This window comes from Eleutherodactylus coqui, chromosome 3, assembly GCF_035609145.1.
Source record: "Eleutherodactylus coqui strain aEleCoq1 chromosome 3, aEleCoq1.hap1, whole genome shotgun sequence".
Taxonomy (NCBI): domain Eukaryota; kingdom Metazoa; phylum Chordata; class Amphibia; order Anura; family Eleutherodactylidae; genus Eleutherodactylus; species Eleutherodactylus coqui.
Genome location: NC_089839.1, coordinates 133,836,334 through 133,849,815, shown reverse-complemented (window position 1 = coordinate 133,849,815; position 13,482 = coordinate 133,836,334). Strand labels below are relative to the sequence as shown.

Below are 13,482 nucleotides of genomic sequence, written 5' to 3'. Positions count from 1 at the left end.
CCATCTCTCTCTCTATCTATCACCTATCTCCTATCCATCTATCTCCTATCTCCTATCCATCTCTCTATCTATCTATCGCCTATCTCCTATCTATCTCCTATCCATCTATCTCCCATCTCCTATCCATCTATCTCCTATCTCCTATCCATCTCTCTATCTATCGCCTATCCACCTATATATCTATCTATCTATCTATCTATCTATCTATCTATCTATCTATCTATCTATCTATCTATCTATCTATCTCCTATTCATCCATCCATCTATCTCCTATCCATCCATCCATCTATCTATCTCCTATCCATCCATCTATCTCCTATCCATCCATCCATCCATCCATCCATCTATCTAGCTCTCTATCTATCTCTGGTATAAGTTATAAATCTCCATGGATTTACTGTATTTATTTGCATCCTTTACACACAATTAAAAAAACGCATCAAAACCACATGCAGTTTTTAATAGTGTCTGCAGCTTCTTCATAATGTATGCGGTCTTTAAATACCGCATGCAGGTTTTTTATGTATTTTTCTTAATTGTGGTTCTAAAGTACAACAAAAACATGAACCACCCTAAGGCCGCTCTCACATGTGTTCAGAGAACGCAGCTTGAAATTGTGGCATTTTTGCCAGAATTTCGAGCAGTGTTTTCGAACACAGGTTACAGTTTTGACAGCACTTTTTAATGCACACCATCATTGTGATAGGTGATGAGGTGTTTAAAACCACGAAAACGCAAAAATAGAGCAGACAGCTCTCGAAAATCACAGCATTAGAAACACCATGTTGGAGCGCAGATTTGAGTAAGCTCATTAAAATCTATGGGAGTGTTGTACCGAGGTTAGTACGGCGCTCGGGACACCGCGCTAATAGCGGTAAAAAGCAGTGTGTGTGTGAGAGTGGCCTGCGGGGCTACAAACAAATTTTCATGTGCAGGAAATGCGTCATGTTTGGAAAGATTACCCCAAGGGGCTAGATTATGTTTGCAGAACGATCTAGGTATGGGTATGGGGGAGTGTGGGGTGGAGGCGCGGGGGGGGGGGGGGCCAAGCTGAACTTTTGGACCCGAGCCCCTAAGCCCTTAGGTACGCCCCTGCAATATATAATACATTTAGTGCAGCCATTGCATGTTTTCATCTCTTTTTCTTAGGTCTTTTTCTTCGTTATGTTGGATAGATAGGCTCTCCCTGATGTGAAGTTACTGCTGTACAGTACATACAAGAAAAATACAGCTACACCCCCCTCTCCTCCCTCTCTAAGTCCCAATGTCCATGGGCGGAATTGAATTGTAGACGATCTGCAGTTCAAGCCGCCCGTAGACAATTATGGGCGCTTGCAGCTGAATATAAGCATGCTGATTTAATTTGCGGACCTTTTGGTCCGGAAAACAAATTGCAGCATGCTCCATTTTGCTGCGGGTCCCGCACGGACAGCTTCCATCGAAGTCAATGGAAACTGTCCGATTTGCGGCCCACCCGCAGCTGACACTGCAGATGGGCTGCGGATCCTGCAGGAAAACAGGAGGTTAAGAAAAAAAAAAACTCCACTGCGCATGTGTGGCAGCGCATCGGCCGGCACGCCCGCCCACATCCGCAGTGGCGGTGAAGATGGAAGACCTGCACAGCCACGCAGAGGATCCGGATGTGCAAGTAATGTGCTCTTGCCATAGGCAAGATGGGATTCTGCTGCGGCCTCCCAACCGCGGAATCTGACCCGCCCGTGGACATGAAGCCTTACTTTGAAAACTAGAAATGTACAAAAAGGCTCTAGCAGTAAAAGGGACAATGCTGGTTGCTAGAACTATTACATAGTTCATTGTTTTCACATGTGCTACTGATTTATGAAGAAAATAGTAGTAAAATGCTTTTTCCTCTACATGAGCGGAAATGAATTGCAATTTTCCGCTCGTGGAGGAAAAATTGCAGTGTGCTCTGTTTCTATGCGGATTCTGCACGGACAGCTTCCATTGAAGTCAACGGAAGCTGCCCGACCCGCTGCCCTTCCTAGCGATGACGCGGGAAAAGCCATGATTTAAAAAAAAAATTTAAAAAACTGTACTGCGCATATCTGACGGCTTGCTGTGCGGACCATCTGCAGTACAGAAAAAAGAAAGAAAAGACAGGTAATAAGCATGGGTGCTGGCTGGGCACAGGGTTGGAATTCGCTGCGGGCTCCCACAAGCAGAATCCCACCCAGCCGTGTGAAGCTGGTCTAAGTTATTTTGATCTAAGGATTTCTTTTTAAATAATATTGGTTAAAACTTAGCCAACATCTTTGGCACCTGGTGCATGAGACATGAATGACTAGAGAGTTAGCATCGTAGTTACAACCATACTTGCAGCAAACTGTTTTCTATCTCAAGACAACAGAATCTTTCCATTTCAATATCCTGTCTGAAACTGATATTGAGTGTATGTTTTTCCTTTAACAAAAAGCAGACCTTGTTTTAGGACATAGATAAGAACAGCAAGCTTCTTATACCGTGGTTAGAGGATTTCTGTAATGTGTTTAGTTGCTGTATGTCTCTAATCAGTTCATTCCAATTTAGAACCATCTTCTTAAAGGAATACATGGTTTGATGACAGATCCTAATCCTAACATAGCTCCCCAAAAATAGGGAAATCCAGATGTGAAAACATTAGAGATGAGCGAACGTACTCGTCCGAGCTTGATACTCGTTCGAGTATTAGCGTGTTCGAGATGCTCGTTACTCGTAACGAGTACCACGCGCTGTTCGGGTTACTTTCACTTTCATCTCTGAGACGTTAGCGCGCTTTTCTGGCCAATAGAAAGACAGGGAAGGCATTACAACTTCCCCCTGCGACGTTCAAGCCCTATACCACCCCCCTGCAGTGAGTGGCTGGCGAGATCAGGTGTCACCCGAGTATAAAAATCGGCCCCTCCCGCGGCTTGCCTCAGATGCGTTGTGACATAGCTGACCACGTCTCCCGCAACATTGTACGCGCACTCACCAACGTGGTTACTGCCAAGGTCCACTTAACAACAGACACGTGGACAAGCACAGGCGGGCAGGGCCACTATATCTCCCTGACGGCACATTGGGTGAATTTAGTGGAGGCTGGGACAGAGTCAGAGCCTTGGACCGCTCACGTCCTACCCACCCCCAGAATTGCGTGCCCCAGCTCGGTGGTGGTATCTGCGGGGTGTATGCTTCCTCCACTAAACCACTCTCCTCCTCCTCCTACGCAACCTCTGTCTCGCAATCAAGATGTGTCAGCAGCAGCACGTCACCAGCAGTCGGTGTCACGCGGCGTGGCAGCACAGCGGTGGGCAAGCGTCAGCAGTCCGTGCTGAAACTACTCAGCTTAGGAGAGAAGAGCCACACGGCCCACGAACTGCTGCAGGGTCTGACAGAGCAGACCGACCGCTGGCTTGCGCCGCTGAGCCTCCAACCGGGCATGGTCGTGTGTGACAACGGCCGTAGCCTGGTGGCGGCTCTGCAGCTCGGCAGCCTCACGCACGTGCCATGCCTGGCCCATGTCTTTAATTTGTTGGTTCAGCGCTTTCTGAAAAGCTACCCACACTTGTCATACCTGCTCGAAAGGTGCGCCAGCTCTGCGCACATTTCCGCAAATCCCAAACGCACGCTGCCACCCTGCGGACACTGCAACATCGGTTTAATCTGCCAGTGCACCGACTGCTGTGCGACGTGCCCACACAGTGGAACTCTACGCTCCACATGTTGGCCAGACTCTATGAGCAGCGTAGAGCTATAGTGGAATACCAACTCCAACATGGGCGGCGCAGTGGGAGTCAGCCTCCTCAATTATTTACAGAAGAGTGGGCCTGGTTGGCAGCCATCTGCCAGGTCCTTGGAAACTTTGAGGAGTCTACCCAGATGGTGAGCGGGGATGCTGCAATCATTAGCGTCACCATTCCTCTGCTATGCCTCTTGAGAAGTTCCCTGCAAAGCATAAAGGCAGACGCTTTGGAATCAGAAACGGAGGCGGGGGAAGACAGTATGTCGCTGGATAGTCAGAGCAACCTCAAGTCTATATCTCAGCACGTTGAGGAGGAGGGGGAGGAGCATGAGGAGGAGGGGGAAGAGACAGCTTGGCCCATTGCTGAGGGGACAGATGCTGCTTGCCTGTCATCCTTTCAGCGTGTATGGCCAGAGGAGGAGGAGGAGGAGGGGGAGGAGCATGAGGAGGAGGGGGAAGAGACAGCTTGGCCCACTGCTGAGGGTACAGATGCAGCTTGCCTGTCATCCTTTCAGCGTGTATGGCCAGAGGAGGAGGAGGAGGAGGAGGATCCTGAAAGTGATCTTCCTAGTGAGGACAGCCATGTGTTGCGTACAGGTACCCTGGCACACATGGCTGACTTCATGTTAGGATGCCTTTCTCGTGACCCTCGCGTTACACGCATTCTGGCCACTACGGATTACTGGGTGTACACACTGCTCGACCCACGGTATAAGGAGAGCCTTTCCACTCTCATTCCCGAAGAGGAAAGGGGTTCGAGAATGATGCTATACCACAGGGCGCTGGTGGACAAACTGATGGTAAACTTCCCATCCAACAGCGCTAGTGGCCGAAGGCGCATTTCCGCGGCCCGGGTAGCAGGGGAGGCACAGAGATCAGGCAGCATGTACAGCGCAGGCAGGGGAACACTCTCTAAGGCCTTTGACAGCTTTATGGCTCCCCAGCAAGACTGTGTCACCGGTCCCCAGTCAAGGCTAAGTTGGCGGGAGCACTGTAAAAGGATGGTGAGGGAGTACGTAGCCGATTGCACGACCGTCCTCGGTGACGCCTCTGCCCCCTACAACTACTGGGTGTTGAAGCTGGACACGTGGCCTGAACTCGCGCTGTATGCCCTGGAGGTGCTTGCTTGTCCTGCGGCTAGCGTCTTGTCAGAGAGTGTGTTTAGTGTGGCTGGGGGAATCATCACGGATAAGCGTACCCACCTGTCAACCGACAGTGCCGACAGGCTTACACTCATCAAGATGAACAAAGCCTGGATTTCCCCAGACTTCTCTTCTCCACCAGCGGACAGCAGCGATACATAAACAATACGTAGGCTGCACCCGCGGATGGAAGCATCGTTCTCTATCACCATCCAAAACGGGGATCTTTTTGCTTCATCAATCTGTGTATAATATTCATCCTCCTCCTCCTGCTCCTCCTCCTGAAACCTGACGTAAACACGCCGAACGTGCAATTTTTCTTAGGCCCACAAGGCTCAGTCATATAATTTTTCTAAACAATTTTTATACGTTTCAATGCGCATTAAAGCGTTGAAACTTTCACCTCAACCAATTTTTATTTTAACTGGGCTGCCTCCAGGCCTAGTTAGTTACCAATTAAGCCACATAAACCAAAGCGATTAATGGGTTTCACCTGCCCTCTCGGTTGGGCATGGGCAATTTTTCTCAGGTACATTAGTACTGTTGGTACACCAATTTTTGTGGGCCCTCGCCTACAGTGTAATCCAATTAATTTTTTGCCCACCTGCATTACAGCTGACGTAACATCAGCTGTGATGGGCAATGCAATGGGATATATTTATGTACCGCCGGTGGGTTCCAGGGATCCACCCATGCTGTGGGTCCACAGGGAGTTGTAACTACATGTGTCCACTTCTAAAGAACCCCAGTCTGACTGGGGCATGCAGTGTGGGCCGAAGCCCACCTGCATTAAACATGACATTATTACCTCAGCTGTGATGGGCAATGCAATGGGATATTTTTATGTACCGCCGGTGGGTTCCAGGGAGCCACCCATGCTGTGGGTCCACACGGAGTTGTAAATGCATCTGTGTCCACTTCTAAAGAACCCCAGTCTGACTGGGGCATGCAGTGTGGGCCGAAGCCCACCTGCATTTCATCTGACGTTAGCTCTGCTGTCCAGGGCACTGCAATGGGATATATTTATGTACAGCGGGTGGGTTCCAGGGAGCCAGCCATGCTGTGGGTGCACACGGAATTCCCATTGCGGAGTTGGGGATTCCCAGTTGTACCTGCCTGTGACTATTTATAAAAAAACGCGGTCTGACTGGGGCATGCAGACACCTTGACAGAATGAATAGTGTGTGGCACATAGGTTCCCCATTGCTATGCCCACGTGTGCAGCTCCTGATGGCGGTGGCATAGGATTATATTTCTCATTGCTTCTGTACAGCATTGTGAGCTATTGCCCCGCCCCTTTTAAAGAGGGTCGCTGCCTAGCCGTGCCAACCCTCTGCAGTGTGTGCCTGCGGTTCCTCTGGCAGACGCACTTATAAATAGACATGAGTGTGGCGTGGCATGAGGGCAGCTGAAGGCTGCGCAGGGACAGTTTGGTGTGCGCTGTGGACACTGGGTAGTGCGGGGGGGGGGGGGGTTGGCCAGCATGTAACCCAGGAGAAGTGGCAGCGGAGTGTCATGCAGGCAGTGATTGTGCTTTGTTGGAGGTAGTGTGGTGCTTAGCTAAGGTATGCATTGCTAATGAGGGCTTTTCAGAAGTAAAAGTTGTTGGGGGGGGGGGCCCACTCTTACCGCTATTGTGGCTTAATAGTGGGACCTGGGAACTTGAGATGCAGCCCAACATGTAGCCCCTCGCCTGCCCTATCCGTTTCTGTGTCGTTCCCATCACTTTCTTGAATTGCCCCGATTTTCACAAATGAAAACCTTAGTGAGCATCGGCGATATACAAAAATGCTCGGGTCGCCCATTGACTTCAATGGGGTTCGTTAGTGGAAACGAACCCTCGAGCATCGCGAAAAGTTCGTCTCGAGTAACGAGCACCCGAGCATTTTGGTGCTCGCTCATCTCTAGAAAACATCTTTTGGTACATGGGGGGTGCATGCATATAAGCAAATTACTATATGCTCTTCTCTGTGTACAATAGATATGGGAATGTACGCTCCACCAAACAGGCAATAGAAATCTATGGGAGAGAATGTGCACAGACTGCGCTTTTCACGGGAGGATGAAAATGAAGTCTAGGTAGAGCTTATACACAGAAGATGAATAAGATTAGGCTACTCCCAGAAAATTACCCATTTTATTAAAGATTTTAATGAACCTTCAATAGAAAGTTTACAGAAGGTGAAGATTGTACAGCCAGCAGGTCGTGATGTAAAAGAACCATATTCTGCTTGCTTAGCCTATGTTCACATCTGCACTGGAACCTTAGTTCGGAGGTTTCATCTCAGATCCGGCACAAAATTCCAGAAGAAAAAGTCTTGCATGAAGGACTATTTTGTCTGATAAGATGCTGGGCAGCTGAACGGAGACCAAGCGGACGCCATTATAGTCAATGAGGTCCATTTGGCAAAGTTCGGTTCCATCATAAAACAGATCTGTTTGGCCAGGGAATTTCTCCTTTCCTGCTCCCAACGCAGATGTGAACATAGTCTTAAAAGGCATGTAGACAAACTGTATCTGAAAATGAACTAAACTGTAACACCTTAAACCACATCAGATAAAATCTAACAAACGTATAAAAATAAACATACAGTATTCTATATACAGAGTATATTCCATTATCATTTATACTAAGATAAAATTACTACTGAATAATGTTATGAGTGCAGAAAACAGGCATATTGAGCTGCATTATTACTTATATAGTTGGTTTATGTTCCATTATCATTATAAGACAGTCATGGAAAATAAATGAGAGACTAGTAACGTGCACTTACCATCTGACTGGTATACCAATACAAACAGGAACCCTTTAAAACTGCCCAAATCTTTTTCCACTTGTTGCCAAGAAATGATTTTTCTTTTTTCTTATATAACCATCCCTGACAATCAGCATCAACTAATTCTTTGCATGAGATTCTTCTCCGACTCATCTTGAAAATACTGACTGTGCAATAAATAAAGAAGACAAATATTTTTAGAAATACAAGTGTAGGCAATAAACTTATATCACATAGTGATTCATACAAGCCATATTATCAAAGAGATTATCAGCTGTGACATAACTGTCAGACATAGATGTTACATGGCAGTGCATAACAGATATATAGTAACATAGTATGTAAGCCGAATGAAGACAATGTCCATCTAGTTCAGCCTGTTTATCCTGTTGGTATTTCTATTACTTAGTTATAGTAGTGTAAATACATTATGTTGCTATTTGTATGACCATCCAACCCTCAAACTGGTCCAACTATTTGTCTATGGAGCTAACTGTATGAATACAACATGACATTTATACACTTGCCATGTGTAAGCAATGGTAACGGTGCATTACAGATAAGACTGTGCTCAATATAAGCAAGTAGTTTTCTTTTTTCATATTACATTGCTTTATCTGTGCAAAGCTCTAAAGAAAAGACTCAAACAACCTGTTAGCCAATACAAATTCTGTACAAATAGGAAAATATAACAGCTGAACCTTACCTCTAGATTTCTTTCTTTGCTTTGACCGCAAGGAAACCTGCAGGAAATGAACAGAGGAAAGCAAGATATAGAGGAAATTTCTTATTGTGCTTGTTATGGAAGAGGCTGGAGTTAAAAAGAAAAGGAGTGTCTGTAGGAAGGACAGTCTATGCTGCACACAAGACCACAGGCAAATGAGGAAGCTACAGTAAAACGCTCCACTTGCAGTTCATTTCTTTTTCCTCATGAATAGCTCATTCTGATTGCTGACATTTTAATGAGAAGTTGATTTGCCATGAAATAGATCAATTTGTGTTTACTCCGAAAAAGCAAAACATGGCCAGTGTGTTCAGTATACCTGATTATATAATACTACATACAATAAAAAGGTGTTACTGTTCCTCAACAGGAATTATGTCAAGAGATGAATGCTGGTAAGCTCAAGCATAAAGGAGTTAAATGAAAGCAATTCTCTTAGCAGCCACTGTGTTTCTCAATCCCAGCATGTTTTGTGAGTCAGATAATTTTGGAATGTGTAGATTTCTTTTTTTAGGGAAATGAAGGTGACTTGTTTATTATTACAAAAGCTTTTACAGTTCTGGCCATACATAAAAAGAGGACAACACGTGGATGACCAGCTATTAAACTAAATGTTCATGGGAAGATTTCCCCCAGATTATGATAAACAGTATTGACCATTACAGAGTGGACCTCTCTTTCCATGCACTCTGCCCTAGCTGAAGGTGCATGACAATTTGCATTGCTAGCAACATAAGAACACAAGGGCTTTATTTTAATGTATACATAAAACGTTAAAAAAAAGTTCTCTCATAACAACATCAATTTAAGTTTGTAAATAACAAGCATTATTACGCATATATAAAACTGGATATGTCACTGGCCTTAAAGCAGTTGACATAGACAAGCTCCTTCTTATATGCCCTATTAGGCAAACTAAATCAACACACTACAATGTGTTAGAGCTCTGAACCATATCAAGAGCAGCTCTCAGCTCTGGTGGAATGTAGGGATGCAGCAAAAAAAAAAAAAAAAAACACATTTATTTCAATGGGCTCACTGCCACCTGCACTTGCACTTTGGGTCCTGTTCAGGGGCAAACATAGGACTGTTATAGGGGAGTTTCCAACTTACTGACCTTAGCTAAGACATGTCATACATATTGGCATCACTGATAGGGCCAGGGCATGTGGCACAAGACGGCATCACTTCTGGAAATAAAAGATTGGTGGAGGAATCACCTGTGTTGTAGTGTCTGTCCACTAGTTCTGTTTTGGAAATGATTTTTTTCCAGCAAATCGCAGGATATAAAAGGTTAAAACCAGTCACAAAAATACACATAAATGAGATTGTAGCATAATTGCAGGTAATGCATATGGTGCCAGGAAAGCCTTTATAATGTAAAAAGTTGTATCCAGCCAGGAAAAGCCATTGGCAAATGCAGTATCCTCAATGCACACATCATAAGATATGGAAATATCACGTAAAGAGGATATTTTTCTGATGGTATGTCTTTAGCATATAGGGCTCGTCCCTACACTAGCAATAAATCCTACTCCTTTCACAATCATCCCAGGCGGGATTACACTACAGTAACTGTAACCACAACCATTTATGTTCCACATTTTTTAGTTTCTGTCTCAATAAAGAGCTGCTTCCTGTCAGAAGTTGTTGCATAGCTTTGATGCATTAAGTTGAAGCTCTAAATTTCATCTTCATTTTAGAGGATGCAGTTTTTGGAAAAAATCATTTACTGAATTGTAATTTGAGACAAATCTGTCACCGCACATCACCACCATTCCTCTGTCTCCCCTGTCACCAGGCACCACCACCCTCATGCTGTGCTCTTCCCTGCATCCCCTGTGTCTGCTCGTAGGGCTCATGTTCACTTCCACCTCTTCTCTTAAAGAGTCAGCGTGTGCTCCCTATACCTGTGCCTCTCCAATCCCATTTCTGCACCTGCTATACTAGGCATCCACGCTTTAGGATGGCTGCCTAAGCAATTGGTCTCATTAGCCATTCTGACAAAGTCTCAGTTTGTGTGTACTCCTGGTCCTGACCCTTTTTTGATTATTGAGCATTCTGATCTCAATACTCCCTGACCTCAGCTCTGTATTCTGGACTCTGTTATTACCTGCTGCCTGCCCTGACCTACAGCCTGGATCTCATTTACATAGCTGTGCGGCAAGCCTTGACTCTAGTCTGTCTTTCCACTACACTCCTGTTCATACCTCCAGGTACTACACCTCAGTCCAGTGCAGTGTCAGTAGCTAAATTACTGGGACTATTTGTGTGTGTAACGGCTTGGGGACCCTGCAGGAAAGACGGTATCCTTCTTGGAGGGATCAAATGTGAAAACCGGGATTCTCCAGGAGCTGCTACATAGCCCAGAGCACAAGCGGTGTGTGGCAAAGCAGATCCATATTTGTCTGCCTGACAGTTTGTTGAGGCCATGGATCCTGCTGGTGCTGCAACCGCTATGCTGGTTTCAGCTGCGTGAGAAAGTGCATTCCAGTACCAAGTCTCAAGGATCATACAAATTGTTGCAATCTGCATGGACTCTCTGGAAAATGCACAGTCTGCACAAGAAACTATTCAGGTAGCTTACCAAGCTGCTACACAAGTTGTCACACAGCAGAATGGGACAGGGGTCCTATCTCGTGGGGTCAGTGTCCAGAGGAGGAGTACAGGGCTATTTGGTTGTGTTTATAAATGGAAACTTATATGGTGTTTGGGGGCCGCTATTTTAGGAATAGAGAGTGTAGTTTATCCATGGGATACACATTTTCAGAAACCCTTCATGTCTGTCTTCGACTATTGATGTTACTTTTTCATTAATTAAATACCAATCCATTCTAAATTGGTATTATTGTATCTTGACGCCACCGGAACCTAGGGGTGTGATAGGGCTTGCATTGACGAACGCCCCTAGGTCCCGATTGGCTATATAGCTTAAGGTCCTAGAATCAGCTACAAAGCTTTTGTGGTTGAAGCGGTGTGGCATGCGAGGGTGCCACGCTCCCTAGCTGCTGCTGTGTTCCTCCGCTGTTACCCGCTTGTGTGTTGGACTCTCCTCCCCGACGTAAGTGCATGATTCCTCACTGTCCCCTTGCCCGGCGGCTGTGGCATTCCTGCTCTCCTCCTGCACTCTGCGGGGGCCGCTTGTCAGTGACGAAGCCCTGGCACTGTGGCCTCTCTATCCTCCTCATCCAGTTGTGTGTGCCCGCTGCTAGCAGAGCTCTTGGCTATGTGCTGTCTTCATGCTGTGTGGATGGGAACCCATCTCATCGAGCGTCCCGCGCGCCGCTGTCGGCTCCCTGTTCTGCTGCTGCAGTGTGTGGCTGTCAGCTGTCAGTGACTGTTCCCCCAGCGCTGTGTCCGGCCTGCTGGCAGCCGCGCTGTGAAGCACACATAGAAAGGGGTGGGGGCCCCCTGTGAAAAACACATGGGTGGATGACCGCGGGGCTGGCTTCTGGGCCCCTTGAAGATGCCCCAATCAGCGGCTGCAGCGGGGGACGCTGTCTGCATTGCAGAATGCAGATGTACTATATCTATAGTGGTCGGCCAGGATCTGCAGCTGAGCCAGATCCGCAGACAATCACGTAAAGGGGGCATCATCTCCATGTCAATTTTGTCTCCACCAGTACTTACTGGTGGCATCAAGATACAATAATACCTTCTATGTTTTACTGCTGAAAAATCTAGTGAAGCCTGTTTCCTCGATTGGGCAATGTTTTGATTTGTAGCTAGGAAAAAAAGGATATTAGTTTCCTGGAGGCTGTAGGTTGGCCCTGGCCAGGCCATCATTGAATTAGTAATTTCTTTGATGTAGAAGTTCATGCATAAACTAAGAGTTCTTATCATTCAGAACAACATATATGGAATTATAATTTACCTAATTTGGTATAATATTTGATTATATTGCAATCAGACTATGTTGTACCTGATACACAATTCCTTGTCAAAATTTTAAAAATTAATAAAAATTATTGTTACAAATAAAAGATTTACTCACAAGATTAAAGTAGTTCATTAACAATTACAAAACCATGCTTTTTTCTTGCAGATCATAGATTCACAAGGAACTTCCCCTTTGTCCCTTATTACAGTGTTGCTTAACCCCTTAAGGACCAGGCTGTTTTGCGCCTTAAGAACCAGACACTTTATAGGGATTTTACCCATGTGGTGGTTTAACTGCCCTATTTTTTTTCCCTGAGCTACCAAAATTATTTTTGCAGCGTTTTTTTACCCGTTTACATATAGGGCTAATTTTTTTATATCTTTTTCACTGACTTTTTCTTCCATTTTTTAGTTTTATCGGGGTAAAATGCTAAAAAAAAAAGTTTTTTAACATTTAAAGTTATTTTTACGTTAGTATGTTTATTACAGATGAGCGAGCACCAAAATGCTCGGGTGCTCGTTACTCGAGTCAAACTTTTTGCGATGCTCGAGGGCTCGTTTCGAGAAACGAACCCCATTGAAGTCAATGGTCGACTCGAGCATTTTTGTATATCGCCGATGCTCGCTAGGGTTTTCATTTGTGAAAATCTGGGAAATTCAAGAAAGTGATGCGAACGACACAGAAACAGATAGGGCAGGCGAGGGGCTACATGTTGGGCTGCATATCAAGTTCCCAGGTCCCACTATTCAGCCACAATAGCGGCAAGAGTGGCCCCCCCCCTCCCAACAATTTTTACTTCTGAAAAACCCTCATTAGCAAGGCATACCTTAGCTAAGCACCACACTACCTCCAACAAAGCACAATCACTGCCTGCATGACACTCCGCTGCCACTTCTCCTGGGTTACATGCTGCCCAACCCCCCCCCGCGCGCGCGCGGACGACCCAGTGTCCACAGCGCACACCAAAGTGTCCCCGTGCAGCCTTCAGCTGCCCTCATGCCACACGCTGGCCTCATTGCCACACCACCCTCATGTCTATTTATAAGTGCGTCTGCCATGAGGAGGAACCGCAGGCACACAACTGCAGAGGGTTGGCAGGGCCAGGCAGCGACCCTCTTTAAAAGGGGCGGGGCGATAGCCCACAATGCTGTACAGAAGCAATGAGAAATCCAATCCTGTGCTACCTCCATCAGGAGCTGCACACGTGGGCATAGCAATGGGGAACCCATGTGCCA

At 46.1% G+C, this 13,482-nt stretch overlaps 1 protein-coding gene across 4 annotated transcripts in view; it reads right to left on the bottom strand.

The window, feature by feature from the left end:
* IPCEF1 (interaction protein for cytohesin exchange factors 1) overlaps positions 1 to 13,482 on the bottom strand; it is a 216,134-nt gene that overhangs the window by 146,011 nt on the left and 56,641 nt on the right. For 3 of the 4 annotated variants that reach the window (XM_066596103.1, XM_066596105.1, XM_066596104.1), the window contains exons 3-4: positions 8,350 to 8,386; positions 7,641 to 7,810 (exon numbers count right to left, since the gene is read on the bottom strand). In XM_066596103.1, coding sequence (XP_066452200.1) covers positions 7,641 to 7,810; positions 8,350 to 8,386 — 207 coding nt within the window. Of the gene's footprint in view, positions 1 to 7,640; positions 7,811 to 8,349; positions 8,387 to 9,484; positions 9,558 to 13,482 lie in introns of all 4 variants that reach the window. The other variant, XM_066596107.1, reaches the window with a different exon arrangement.